The following is a 15,509-nucleotide window of genomic DNA, read 5'->3' as shown; positions in this document are numbered from 1 at the left end:
ATCCAGTTTGCGTTTAGTTGGACCATCATTTATTTTTCAACAGGACAATGACCCCAAACACACCTCAGGCTGTGTAAGGGCTATTTGACTAAAAAGGAGAGTTATAGGGTGCTGCGCCAGACGACCTGGCCTCCACAATCACCGGACCTGAACCTAATCAAGATGGTTTGGGGTGAGCTGGACGGCAGAGTGAAGGCAAAAGTGCTAAGCATCTCCTGCAACTCCTCCAAGATCATTTCAAGTGTTTACCTCTTGAAGCTCATGATGAGAAAGCCAAGAGAGTGCGAAGCAGTAGTCAAAGCAAAGCGTGGCTACTTTGAAGAACCTAGAATATAGGACGAACCTAGATATAAGTCATATTTTCAGTCATTTAACATTTCTTTGTTAAGTATATAATTCCACATGTGTTAATTCATATTTTTGATGCCTTCAGTGTGAATCTACAATTTTCATAGTCATGAAAATAAAGAAAACTCTTGGAATGACAAGGTGTGTTCAAACTTTTGGTCTGTGCTGTATTTAATAAATCAAAGTGGGATTTTGTAATGGCACGAAGAGAAGGAATATTACACGGCTAATTAGTGAGAAACCCAAAGCCATGCCGGATTTGCATGTACTGAAGCAGGATTCCAGCTCATCAAACTGGGTGATTTATAATATTTTGGTGTAATAAATATTCCTGCAGCTAGACCAGACTTTAATGCCTTGTAATGGTCTTCCCCTAATTGCCATAGTCAGTGTGAAGTGCAGTGCAGTGCCTTTGACATGTGGTTTAAATTAATTGGGCTCCCAGCACATATAGCAGCCATTAGGCATAATCACAGCAGCTCGACCGCCCCAGCTCTCTCATTTGCATTATATTTTTTTGATGCAAACCAGTTTATATTAGAATATACTTTTGCAAAGTAGGCATTAGCTCACCCATCCCTTTGGATTTAGCTGTCATTTATCCCATTACAACCAGTCATTCATTTTCCTCATTTTCGTTTCTAAAAAAAAAAAAGCTCTGATGTTGTTCTTTACACACATGAGGCCATCATGTCTGGAGTCCAGAACAACCATCTCAGGTGTTTCCATTCAGAAACAAAGCCGTAGGGGATAATGTAGGCGGGGGTTGAGGGTGTCCACAGTGGTGCAGCATTTTCTTCGAATGAGGGCTTCCAACTGCGGTACCTCATCAGCATGAGAACAATCCAAGTGTGCTTCTCTCAATACCTATAAAGTTCTGCTTTTGCTCTGAGCTTAGCAGACGACTCAGTGATTCACTTTTCGCTGTGCACTTCATCACGGCTGTGATGAGCTCCAGATGTGAACATCAAGGACAGATTTCGGTTTTTCTAAATGTTTGTCTGATAAATTGGATTCTTGTTTAGATATAAAGGGACATTAGAATGGAAGGAGAAAAAAGAAGTGAGATAACTGCATGTGGTTTTCACTCCACTATTATACATACTGGTGAAGTAATACAAATATTTTTTCCAATGTGTGTTGCAGGTGTGTATGTACCACCTGGTCCTGGGTATAGACCAGGAGCCCCTCTACCAGGGACTGGATTCTTTCCAGGTAACAGAGACTAACTCCAGCAAACTGATCTGTTTATCTCTGGAGCTCAATTAAACTACTGTGGAGGAGAAATCTGTGGGCTTAATATTTTTGGAGCTGATTTAATTTTCAAAATGCCTCCCGTTTTGGATGGGGGTAAAGATTTAGAAGATCAAAGAGGGCCAAGTTTTAAAACCAAAAGCACTGTGTACATTTCCTTCATGATAATACCTTTAGTTTACCTTATGAATAACTTAAAAACAGATAAATAGAAGCTTTCAGTATAAATGCATTTTTGTGCTGTTATCTTAAGCTCCACTACGTTTTGGGTAACACTGTACTTTAATCTATCCAACAGGGATAAATTAGATGAACAAGATTTTAATTCCATATCTAAATAGAATGAAATTATCAAATAGCTGGTCCTAAATTACATATTGACTATGTAGAGAAAAGTTGAATGATTTAATTTAAAATGAAACCTCTAACTCAGCCCATATGACACATCATGTTATAATTAAAGACTTTGTAATTACCAGAACAACAGTTATTTCAACTTCAACTACATTCACTTTTAGTTAAGATAAATAACTTTTCCAAGCAGCTTTAGGAGAACATAGTCACTGTTACTGAATTCTCAATTGAAATAATTTTTCTTATCTATCTTATTCCAATATCTTGTTGCTCATGTTTAGCAGGAATCACAGACTAGGATCATATCTCCCTGATATGTTTGTGATTTAATATATAAAGTAGGTAAATCGCCAGAAAAAAGTTTAACTTTACACAAATTCAAACCTAAGATACATTTCACAAAACAAAAGGTGACAAATTAAATTCACAGCCCCAAAATGAGGTGGTTATGGGTCTTGTTTATGCATCGGTTCTTTCAATAAAATAAAGTTAATTGAAAACTTACAAATTGTGGGTAATGACATCATATGCCTACTATTATATTAAATATATTTTTTTATCTTGGTTTTATTTTAAAGTTTGTTATACTGTATTATATGGCCTAAAAAGCCCTAACCTTGTGTTTCCTGGTATATAGTAATAACATGAGTCTGCATTTCTTTCAGGGGCTGGTGGAGGAGTCCCTCAGGGCTACAAACCTCCAAAACCAGGAGGTAAGTAGAAGAGATTTTGGATTCATTAATGACGTTTAGTTATATAGATTAATATGCATTCAAAGCCTGAGTTTATATAAGGGTTTAGCACTCATTATTCTAATTGACCAAACAGTGTGTGCCTCCACCAGGAATGCTGCAAAGCATTCTGTCTGCTGCTTGTCACTTCACACATCTGTCACTCACAGCTCTGCAGCAAAGCATCTTAGCAGGAGGACACCCTCTGAGTTCATGATGTTGGGCAGGCCTCCCATTGGTTAAACAAGTTTGACTCAAGCAGCTTTTGAAAGCCAAAGATATTAAAGCTAACGACTGCAGGAAGACTGAAGCGACCTCAGAACATTTGACATCTTTATGTTGGTTGAAACACTGAACAGTTAAATACAAAGTGCCGCAATTTGCTTCTGGGAAGAGTAATGTTCCTGTCTGTATCAAAAATGAGCAACTGTGGATTTAATTTGTGCACTGAAAAAACTACAACTGATTTACTGCAGCCTAGGCAAATTTAACAAACACCATATTCAAAGCATAATTTGCACTTTGCTTCTTAGGTTTTGTCAAATTTTAATGGCTAATGACCATTCAGGCTTCAATGTAAATAACTGGAGATACAAATAGCCAATTACTGCAAAGTTCTACACTGTAACAGTCTTAAAGTCACAGTTGGGATCAATGCCTGACTAGTAAACACATGAAAAGGGCTTCATACTGTTTATGAATTCCCTTTGATATATGATATATTTCAAGCATGAGAAACCAATCGCGTCCAGAGCCTTTAGGTTTTGTTTTTTTTCCTGGTGACTTGTCAATAGGGAAAAGTTTTAATTACCCCGGCGAGCTCTACCAGGCCAAGGATTTCACTTAACTTCACCCTAGTCTTAACATTCTTCCTCTTCTGAGAAGTACCTGGTGGCCGTAAAGAAGGGACCCTGAAAGTGTTCTTTCCACCACAGAGGTTTCCATCTTTTTGCCTATCTGGTACCTGTCATCTGTCTCAGGAATCCCCAAGAAAACCCAAACCCTGAATATTACCCTCTGGATCAGAGGTCACGGATTAGCGGACCGCGGTCCGGATCCGGACCCACCTGCTGGCTAATCCGGACCCAGCCTGACTTAAAACATTTAGAAATGACCGCATGTTGTCCAACAAAAGTGTCTCAATTCAGAGCGGCTACATGTGATACAAATTAGCCTAGTAGCTTGTCAGTCTGGGTGACTGCTGCGAGCCACTTTTAGACACAGCAGGCAAACCTGTGGCAAGCCGGGCGGTGGAAAAGAAGGAGAAGACGATAAGAAAAAAGAAAGCAGAGAAAGTGTGGACTGCTGAAAAAGCTGTGGTGAATTAGTGAAAGAAAGGTGAAATGGTGTGCACAAAGGTGACCCTGCACATTTTGAGTATGTTTGGCTCAGCCTACTGCTGTAAAGCAGGATTCTCCACCATGAACATAAACAAAAATAAATATCAATCCTGGCTAGAAATGAGCACCTTGATATGTGCTTGAGAATGGCTTTGTTGCCATTCAAACCCAGGTTTAAAGCCTTGCAGAGCAGCCTAAAGCCCACTGCTCTCATTGAGCCATAAAGAAGGAAAAATAACAAAAGGTCAGTTCAGGTGTTTTATAAAATATGTGAATCAGGAAATTGTCTATATACTAAACTGAACGACTGTTCTCTACTTCAAAAAACACTTTAGATTTTAAAATAAAAAAAAAAATTTTTATATAACTTTTTTATTTATTTAAAAATTCACTGTTTGACAATTTTCTTATTTCGGCCCCCGCTGATTTTTAATTGGTTACCCCTGGTCTAGATATTCATGGCTGCACAGGCATCACTGACCTGCAAGCTGTAGCTCCAGGCAGCCTCACCTATCGAGGCCTATATGAATAATCGGTAGCACAAATTATTAATACAATTGAAATTAAGAAAGTCTTTAAATTGGTGGATTAAGTTCTTGTCATCTTAAAATATATAATTCTGGATTAAAAGATTTTTGCATTATATTTTCATTATGACTAATGACAGTGTGCTTGGTTGAATCCAACAGTAGGAGGTTACGGAGGTGGAGGCAGAGGAGTTGGACCCGGCAGTTTGGTACCAGGAGGTGGCCTTGGCTATGGAGGTCTGCCAGCAGGTATTTTTTTTATAAAGACCCTGCAAATGTTCAGAGATGTTCATCAAGGCATGCTTATATCTTTCTGTAAGGCTGTAAACCAAAGAATCCTAAAAGACCCTCTTATTTTTACCCATCAGGACAAGGAGGAAAGCCTCCAAAACCAGGTAAGCCCATACATTTCAATTATTTTTAGTTAGATAAAAAACATTTAGATAGTTTAAAAAAAATCATAATTTATGTTCTCCTCTTGCTCTACTTAGAAATTGCATACCCTAATTATAAAATTTAGTTAGAACATGGAAATCTTATCTCCATAACATCCAATACAAAAGGAAGGAAATGTGATGTATTGTTATTGGAGTAATAAAGGAGCCTAATGTATAGACGCCAATCCCATCAGGTTGCGAATGGCTGCACAGATGCAGTGGAAAAGGCTTTAGGGTTGTCATTAAGCATGTCTTATCACCCTATGGGAGTTTGTTTTCACTGGCCTTGCAGCTGTGCTGTGCATCCTGAATGGGATAACTGTGAGAGTCTACCACTCCTTCACCTCTGCTGTAACAAGAGTATGAAGGAACTGATGGCTGTCAGTATTCAAGCAGTCATCTGCAGCTGCCAAACAATGGTGCCAAAACACTGATTAATGTTGTTGTAATCTTAGACCTCTACAATATATGGAAACCTTCTTGTTGAAACACAGCAAAGCCCTTTTCTTCAATACTTGTACTGTAAATATTTTCCCTTCTGTATTTTAGTATTCGCCCCTACTGGGGCTTTAGCAGTGTCTAGCTGTCGGTTAATTTCCCCAAGCAGCTCTGATACAATCTCAGCCCACCTCTGTGTGCTTAGAAAGATAAGGAACCAGGCAATAATCTTGTAGTCTTGATAAGACATGGAGCGGGGTGACGGAAGGGCCCGCCACACCCCGTCCTCTAACATGACTTTCCAGAAGGGGCATTTGGTGAATAATGACCTAGTATCCGTCGTGGAGCGGAAGTTGATTTTGGCTAGTTGCAGCAGAGCATTCCTTAGGAAATATTTCTAAGTTTCGTATTATACACCCCTCTCCTTAAATCAGCGAGAAAACAGGGAGCAAACTGTATTCTAAGCACGTTTTGTGTTGTTTTTTTTTTTTTTTTTTTTTCATTTAGAGCAGTTTTGGATCTCTGCATTGCTATTTATCATTCGTACTTCAGGCTCTGATGAAAAAAGGAGTGGTAATTAAGCCTTTACAGACTTTTCAAATGAAGGGATAGGCTTAATGTATCAAAGTTTCCTTTTTGCCTAACAGCAGCATAATAATCAAACTTTATTGCTAGATTTAATTTATGACGCATTTAAAGCCACTTTAAAAGACATTTTTAAAGCTGTTGCACGTTTAGATTTCTTTGTTACAGTGCATCCACGGCATTCAGTGTTTTTCGTAGCAATTTTATGTGCAACAACTAAAGTAGAACTACCTTTCTGCTGCAAGTTTTTAAGGGGTATTTCTTTGCCAGCTGTTGACATATTGAGACAGATTTTTATTTCCAATTATTCTTTGCAAAATAGCACATGCTGAGTCATACTGGATGGAGAGTGTCTGTCAACATTAGCTCACCGTACGACCTGGACTTTGAGCCCTTATTTTGAGTGATCTATACCATTGCATTGCACCTCTAGCTATATTTTTACATTAGGAAGGTCATTCTCCATCCCAGACTAGTGCAGCCTGGTACTCTACATTTAGCCACTGCCCAGTCAGTTGATAGCAGCTTTCTTGGGTTTATGGTGATGTGCAGAGTTAGTTTATGATGTTTTGCATGTTAGTCAAATATTTGATTTTGGTTTCAGTTCAAAGAAAAAAAACTCCTTTCTCAGCTTTTCTGATTCCCCTTCATGACTTGTTAAAAAAAATATGGCTCTCCCTCCAAAATGGGCTTTGTTTTTACTGATCTTCCAAAGAGGCACAAATCATATTTACCCTTTCATATGGTCTGAAAGGGAGATTTTCAACTTGTTGATATGATTTTGTAATCTATGCATCTTTAAACTTTACAACCTTTTTCCCAGCAGTCGGGTGTCTTTTTTGGTCCTCTTGATACTTTTTGTTTATTTATCTTTTTCCTCCAAAAAACTCCTTTGCAGGACAGCTGGATTTACACTATTATTATCATAATTCAATCTTTTTAACTAAGTTTTTAATTAAGTCTAAACTAATTAATTAATTAGTAGTATGAAGTTGTTGAATAAAAATGAATGCCACGTATTTTTATTTTTATTTAAACTTAAATTTATATAGAATTGTCTTCTACTCTACAACTATGAACCATTATATGCAAATATCCAAATAAAGTTTGTTGACGTGGCAACAGTATAAAAAAATGTGAAACGGGGCATGAATAGGGATGCAATTATTCACTAAGTCTGCATGTCAGTACCTTTGAGTTATTTGTGTTGGCAAACTTCACACAGGCTGAATCGGTTTGATTGGTGCAGTTAAAAAAAAAATCAGAAACTAATAACAGAATTTGCTACCAGCAAATAAAAAACTGATTTGATGTTTTTGTTTTTTAAATAAGAATTTTGGGCTATATTGATATCGACACCTGCATGCACATAAAAACAGCTGCCAGTCATTTTAGGAATAACTCATGCAGCAATGATGCGTTCCACACATGCACCTTGTCGGGCCCGGAGCAGAGAACAGCAGCTGGATGTGTGAGTAGCGTGACTCCAGTGATTTCCACCACAGCTCGTGCAGAACCTTGTAAATGTTACACTAATTGTAAAGCCTGTCAGCTCTGAACTTTGACAGAACACCAAAAGCAGCAGAGAGGAGCTTTGTTCCTATAAACAGCTGTTAAACATTGCATCTCTTCCTGTGTTGCTGGGAGCAAAGGTGGATCCAGTACTTATGGCATAATTACCAAAACTTGGCTGTCGAAAGCAAGCTTCTTGTCTCTTTCAGGCAACATGAAGGCAGTTAAAATGAAACACAGAGTTTACTGTTTTTTGCCATTGGTTGCTTTATTGCAACACTACAGGAACCTGCTCTAAGATGGGAAAAGAATGTATCTGGATAGGAGATGGAATATACACTAGAGTCTGTGTTTCTGTACAGCCTGAGAGTCTGAAGTCAACAATGGAAATCATCTTTTTGGCTCTAATATTTTTTCAATCTCTTTAAGTAATGAGGGTCCTCAATAATACCCATAGGATAAATCTTTCATTTCTGTTTTGGCCATTAGAGGGATGTGCAGTAAGCCTTTGATTTGAGTTTAAACTCCCAAAGCCTGAAGCAGAAATGCTGCTGTTGCCTCCCTCTAAATACCAGCTGCTTTTTTTAGTTTTATTACATTTATTTGAGTTTGACTCGATTTGATTCAGTTTAGTCCAGCTCAAATTACTTTATGTGCCACAAGCTAACTACAAAAGTATGCTGTCTGTTGCTGAAACACACTAAATTTAGCTGAAATCAAATTCAAATTCTTTAAGATGCTATTAAAAGCAACTTTAATATGATTAATTACATTTGATCAAGTTCTAAAGCAGTTAAAATCCACATAGCACAATGTTTTATGATTTTATTTACATTTCACCGATTTTTCAGATATCCATTGTTTAAAAAAAGAAGTCGGTTTGGCATAAGAAGCAAGAACTTCAGTGATACACTGTGGGACGTATTTATTTGATCCTCTGCTGAATTTATAAGCTTACTCTTTTGCAAAGGACGAACAGTTCTAAATATTTATGATAGCTTCAATTAAAGGTGGGGAAACAGAATATCAAACAAAAACATAAGTATTTGATCCTGAAGCAAAATAAGGCCTAGAAATTGGTGGGAAAATTTTTGTTGGCATGCGCATGGCTAAGACATTTATAGTAGGTTGTCACCATGTATGAAAACAAATCCTTGGTTATATTTTGGTCCAGTCCACTTTACAGAAAGCTTCAGTTTCCTGCACACATTTCTAATTGAACTGATCTTTGGAGACTTACTAGGCAAGGAAAGGACCTCCTCTCTGTTGTTAATCAAAATAAATGCTGTGTCATCAATAAAGTGTAAAACCCAACAACGAAATCCATTAAATGATCAGATTAAGGGACAGGGTTCTTTTTTATTGAACTTTCACTTTATTAAAATACCCCAATAGCATAATGGTTTCATCACTCTGCTTAATCAGGTACAAGGTGTTCTTTGCACCAGGCTTTAGATCGGCGTGACATCAAGAAATTTCAACCTTCTGTTATGAATAAAAAGCTCCTCCTCAGTCACCTTTAGTCTCTCTGCATATAAAGCACCAGATTAATAAAAAGAAAGATTTTAAATAATTAAATTGCAAAACAAAATCATCCTTGTAATGCTTGCAACTAAAATGATTGCTGATGATTAAACACAAAGTTTAATGCATGCAAATACTGATTGTGGGATAAAAACAATCAGTATTTGCATGCATTAAAAAAAAACAAGTAGAGCTGCAGAAATGTTTATGACAAATATGTACATTTGGATGATTGTTTATAGCCTATAGATAAACTCTGTTATAAAGGCGGTAATGGTTTAGAAATGCACCAATCTGAGATTTAAAATTGTATTAAAAAAGCTTAGAAAGAGAATAAGCTTGTTGTATCTGTATTTATTTTCACATAATAAAAGTTGGTAACTTTTTCATCCTCCATAATCAGTGGAAAATATTCCTTGTTATCATAGTGATCTAAGCCTCACATTTTAGGGTGACAGTGGCGTAGGGTGTATTTGTCATGCAGCCAGAGGCTTACTGCTTTAAACCCCAGCTCAATTTACCTCCATTTACACTTTACCTGCATAGCCTATTCATAGTGTGCAGAGGGTTTGGTGTGCAGTGTGTCTCAAGGCAACTGTGGCTACAATGTAGCTTGGTGTGAATTGGACTGACTTAAAAAGGTGCAATATAAGTAAAGGGCCATAATTAAAAAACTTTATTACTTCAGTAATAACTTGTTGGTGCTTGTTTAATGATAAGAAAAAGTTTAGAGATATAATAAGAAAAAGATCAAAGGTAAAACTTTAAATTCTGACTCCATAATGATTTGTCTGTGAATTACTTCAATTGGTAACAAGTAACTGAATCAAGTTGATCCAACTTAATTCAGTTTATAAGTTGCAAAGTTGAGTAAATTGAAGAAAAATGATCTTAAACAGAAATCAAATAACCAGTCTCTTCATCTGTTGGTAAGTCCTCAGATTCTGGTTTATATCATACTCATTGTTTGAACAAACAACAAGTGACCTTGTCTGTTCCACGGCAAGATGAGAGGGGAGAAAGACACAAAGATATGAAAGACATTATGAGGACACACAGAGAGAGACTGGATGACGCACAGAGGATGGAAAGGCCTAATAATGCCTGTAACCAAGCCAAATGTCATATCCATATATCAGTTTTTTTTCTCATCAAAACAGAGTTATTTGCACATTCATTTGTGCAACACACATACTTAGAGAGCCTGCTGAAAGACGGATAGATTGAGGTGAGGACAAGAGTTTCGCCAAAAGAAGATGAGCTCGAAGGAGGTTTAGTCTCTGGAACGCACATGTTTTTCATTACTGAAACTCAGACCTGTCGTCTGAGCTGCCAGAACCTAGAAGCATATGTATATGAATGTGTATGAGCAGAAATATGCGCATGATCTCCATATGCGTACAGTTACATGTGTGACCTAACGCGGTTGGACATACCAGCGTAAATAACTAAACTGGTGCTTCAGCCTGTCCTGGAGCCATGCAGCTTTCCTTTCAGCACAGTCAGAGGCACACACATGCACCCACACCTACACACACACACACACTTGCTTATTCAAACAAACTGTGAAAAATGGCTTCACTCTCCACTCATCTATCTTCTCACTTTGTATCCCTAATCTGTCCAACATAAAATCTTTTCGTGAAGCTTTCGTAATCTTGGAACCTGCACTGTCTGCAAGGAAACTGTGCTGTTTCCGAGCCACAGCAACCCCACAGGACTGGGCCCACCCAGTGCAGGCCTGGCCAGCAGAGCTTGTTTGTTCACATTAGAAGCCCCCTTTGTTCCTTAAACAATATTTCTTGAATGATGTCAAGAGTTTTTGTGGAAGATTTCTTTGAAAGACCAAAGAAGCAATCTGCAGGAATTGATATTGGAGTAGATTCATAAAATGTGGAATTTAAGGCTTTATTGGTGTCTAATGAGTTAATAGTGATGTCCTTTGAAATGATTTCACCACAAAAAATGTAAAAATCAAAATCAAATGGTTGAATTTCTTCTTCATCAGTCATTCAGCTCTGCAGAGGCCTGGTAACCAGCCATTGATTTGATTCAATAATGTGGGAGAGGGGGATCATTTAAAGGCTGCAGGAAGTATTAGAGGAATGGTCCAGGGTAGCCCTACTCTACACTGTAACAGGATTCAGAGTGGTGGGATACAGTTTTCAAGAACAGAGACACATTAAACTGAAATAGGTATTCGACTAGTCTGGTCGGTGTGCTTCTATTTGACCTAATTTTGAATACTGAATCTGTTGTCTTTCTCTTATTTTTTTTAATTTTTCTTCCAACTTGCTTGAAGCTCAATAGCAATCTATCCATCTGCAACCACTGCTTAACTCCTGTTTATGTGGTGATTGAAAGTTCTTTTTCTATAGTATTCCCCTAAAAGCTTAAGAAAACAGATCATAAATTGAAAGAATTGTGCTGCTGTCATTTGCAAAGGTTTATTAGAAACTGTTAGATTGAAGAAATTATTTTTAGTGTCGCTTTTAGGGTTTGAAGAGCTGGGAGGTCCTTTTACAGTGTAATATTTGGTATGCACATTAGCGCTACAATTTAAGTTTTTTTCATAATGTGCCTGTTAGAAACCAGTGTGATTTAGACTGCAGGGAATTGATGGTCAGATTGGTTTCTAACACAGACAGACTATATATATATATATATATACACACATATATACGATTTTGTTTTTTGTAAGAACCCAGATGACTTTTCTTAGTTCTCTTTTAGCTTGAAGCGATGTGAGTCAGTGTAATTATCTCATCTCAGTGAAGGATTTCTTTTGGATTTTTCATTATTTATCAGCTTTAGGGTTGGGCTAAATGACCTGAAATATAAATTGCTTTTATACATTACATCACTTTTTGCCCTGAAGGCCTCAGGATTATTCTGCTTTGATTGTCCACGTAGCAATAGCTCCACATGTAGCACTGTAAAAAAAAAAAAAAAATCAAACTGCAGCCTTAAATGTTCTAATCATCTAACAGATTCTGGGATATATAACATGAGTAAATACGTTAAATCGATTTTAAAAAACAATCCTTTTATTTGTTTAAAGAAATGCTATTTAAACCGATCTAGCCATGTTAAAAAAGTAATTATCTTACTTGTTTGAAGATGAATTAACTGTGATTAACCACCCTTTTTGGTTCACTGTAAAAAACAAACAAAACAAAAAAAAAACCACACAACCAAGCTTAATTACTTTGTTGTCATACTGGCTGAATCAAAAATTCACTTAAGCAGAACTTTTTCACAACATTTATTAAGGCATCATGAGCCAGGTTCAGCTTGTAAGGGTTACAAAGCCATTTTCGAAGACTAAAAATTATCCACAATATCTACTTCCCAGTAGTGAAGTGGTCACTACTGACCAAGAAATAAATAAATAAAAAAACAATGTTGACGCATCCACTTTACAGTGAACACAGAGTAACATAAAGTAGTTAATTATCTGATTTCCCTAAGTTAAGGTCAATGAAAGCAGAGAAGAGACAGGATAAAAATGGCTTCCATGGGTGAGTCCCTTAGACAAAACCACAGCTGACCAAAAAGTACACAAAGGACGCTCGTATGCCAATTACCTGTCAAAATAGTCTATGAGCTGTTGAGACAAAACTGGATCTTATTGGAAAGTAAACATCCTGGAAAACTACTGTAAAGGCATTTTTAGAAAAAGAGCATCAAACTAACAGTCATATACTGTAAATGGTAGTGTTGGGCTGGGAATCCTTTGCTTGTTCAGGAACTTTCATTGATTTCACCATAAAATGATCGAAAATCCTGAAGGAGAATACCTTGTCAGTAGTTTGGGCTTCTAAGCGTCAATGCATTTGTATTTTTCAAAAGCACAATAAACTTAAACACAGCTGCAGGTTTAACATTGAAATGTTATTAGAAAATAAAGGTTCTGGGTAGGCATACAACATTTTGAATTCAGTGGTATGACCTTAAGCTTACCTGTAATGCTCCAAAATCCTTCAATGTGGAAGAATTAATAAATTCTGAATGGGACAACAATTCCACACAGTGACATAGAGGCTAGTTGGCAGAATGGTAAATACACGGTGGTAGGTGTTTCCACCAGGAAGGAAACAACATTTTATTAGGCTTAGAGGCCAATTGCCTTCTCACATAAGCAATTAGGGTAATTTCTGTCTGACATTAAACTTTGGTTCATCATTTATTTTTTATAATAACAAAACAGAAAACATCTGTAAAATGGAAAATATGTTTTCAGAATTCTCTGCTTGTTATAAGGGACTTGGCATTTAAATGTTTTATGACATCAATGGATGATTACAGCATGATATGACTAAAGTGTCTAAAAAAAAATTGTTTTGAGGCTGAAGCATTAACGTCAACTCTTCAGTTAGCTTATATTCAGAGGGCGCTCATCTTCTTTTTCAACCTCAAGTTGTCAGGAAAGCATTCGGTACAACTGCTGAAAGTTGCATGTGTGCACCATCTGGGAGATAAGACACACTTCGCCAACTTTGCATACCATCGCTACAGGCTAAGTTTGTTGACTGGTTTTCTCATCCTGTGTATAATTTGTACAATTGAACATCCCTACAGATGGAACGCAGTGAGCAGAAATTATCAGTCTTTCAAACTGCTGTCCTCACATGTATCCAGTGTGCTGTTGCATACAAGCTGGAACCAGATGCTAGGAGCACTGGATAAGAAAGTCAAAGCTCAGTGTTGGCAGAGGCAGTGACATTCCTTTTGAAGGTGGATAAAATGTAAAGTAAGGCTCTCATCTTTTAGAGGAATTAAAGAAAAGAGGGAGAGACGTTAGCATGACTTTTAAGTCCATACTCAGTTGCGTTCTGCTCTGTCAGAGTTGCAGTGTAAACAATGATATCAGAGACAACGCGGATCTGCCGTAATGCATGATGCTCAAACGAACACAGCCCAGATTAAGAAGAAGGAGTAAAGCTCTTTGTGCAGATGAGTTTTGAATGAACTCCATTGTGGTGAAACACTACAGAAAGCTGAGCTGTGGTGAGGTCACGCAGCAGCAGACGTCAATGGCCATGTGAGCCAGGTTTGGCAGCATGATGGAGGTGCTTGTAATCCCAATGTCATGCAGTGGCAACTTTAACACTTGTGGGTAATTTGGAATCCTTTCTAAGCAGCTCCCAGAGCCCAAGAGTTGATATAGTTGTTCTGATGCCGGTTAGATGGTGGGACTCTGGGTAGGCCAAATTTCCTTTGTCTGTGTTAGTTCCTGCTACGCAATGAAACAAAGTGCTTTGGCTTTTTATGCATGATGTAAAGGAGCTCAATAAAAATTCAAACTGCCACCTAGACCAGCTAAGATGGCAGATTGGTTGCACGTATCGTTACCTGGACACTGTCCTAAAAAGACTTTATAGAATGAGGCAGCCTCTTAGCCTGCTTGGCAGTTTTGTCCTTGAGGGTCATCTGGCAGAAAGGGCGGTTCAGATTTTAGGACCTTTTCATCAATCGTGTCAATGACAGCATGGAAAAGGAAACCAGAAAACAATAAGTGGCTTACTGCCAAAGCTGGACTGGCTCACCCCGGGCAAGTGAGGAAAAGTGCTTGTGTGAATCGGTATAACTATGTGAATGCATGATTAGTCCCGCATGTGAATAGTCCTGTTTTTCCCAGCTCGATGCCCTTGACTGACAGCTCGCCGAGCCTTGAAGTGACAAGGAGTAGGGGAGGTCACCAGAGGGAAGGCAAGGGAGAGCCTCAGTCCGTCCTCTTGTCTCACGCAATCTGGAATCACTGCGGCACCTCACATCATTACACTTTTATCCATCTTTTTCCTGAGTCACCTTGTAAGAATGCAATCTATCCACCAACCTATGAGGGAATCAGTGAAGATAATTTGATACTGCTATGGTGTCATCATACTGATGAATATGATGATGTGCCTATCTTTTGAAGTGAAAATCTTTATGGGACTCCAGCCGAAGAAGAGACTTACTACCTGTCAGTAATCATGAGACAATTATTCTCTTTGGACCTTCTGACCGTCTTTAAAGAGTTGGTTATTCATTAAGAAGTTATCCTATCATATTATGTGGGGTGGGGGGGGTGCTTTATAAAAGTATTCATGCCTGTTGTGCAACATCCTTTTGGTTTTTATGGAGACCAACATACAGTGGCCAAAGGGTGCAAATGCAATGCAATGACATAAGTTTGCAGCAAACACAAAAAGTACTACAATGACAAAAGGTTTTAATTAGCAAAAATACACTTACAGGCAGAGGAAAAATACTGCAAAAAATTAGGTGCTGGAATCACTGAAAAATAGCTTTCTGCAAACACAGAACCTCTGCAAAAAACATAAATAATACTAACACACAAAACACATCTCAAGGAAAAATGCCTCAAGCAGCAAAAAACATAGATATGCAATGTCTCTTTATACATTTCTTTGGTAAAACCTGCAGACTAACACTGAATGGCATAAGTTATGT

The 15,509-nt window shown here is 37.8% G+C and overlaps 1 protein-coding gene across 1 annotated transcript in view; it reads left to right on the top strand.

Moving 5' to 3' along the window:
* The window catches only part of LOC107088311 (elastin-like), a gene marked incomplete at its 3' end in the record, with an annotated part of 100,368 nt that overhangs the window by 13,330 nt on the left and 71,529 nt on the right, over positions 1–15,509 (top strand). Inside the window, exons 2-5 of the mRNA XM_015380412.1 lie at positions 1,495–1,563; positions 2,622–2,669; positions 4,717–4,803; positions 4,923–4,949. Coding sequence (XP_015235898.1) covers positions 1,495–1,563; positions 2,622–2,669; positions 4,717–4,803; positions 4,923–4,949 — 231 coding nt within the window. The remainder of the gene's footprint in view (positions 1–1,494; positions 1,564–2,621; positions 2,670–4,716; positions 4,804–4,922; positions 4,950–15,509) is intronic.

The sequence above is a fragment of the Cyprinodon variegatus genome, unplaced genomic scaffold (assembly GCF_000732505.1).
Source record: "Cyprinodon variegatus isolate N-32 unplaced genomic scaffold, C_variegatus-1.0 Scaffold213, whole genome shotgun sequence".
Taxonomy (NCBI): Eukaryota; Metazoa; Chordata; class Actinopteri; order Cyprinodontiformes; family Cyprinodontidae; genus Cyprinodon; species Cyprinodon variegatus.
The sequence above is the reverse complement of the archived record's forward strand: the minus strand, read 5'-3'. Positions and strand labels throughout refer to the sequence as shown.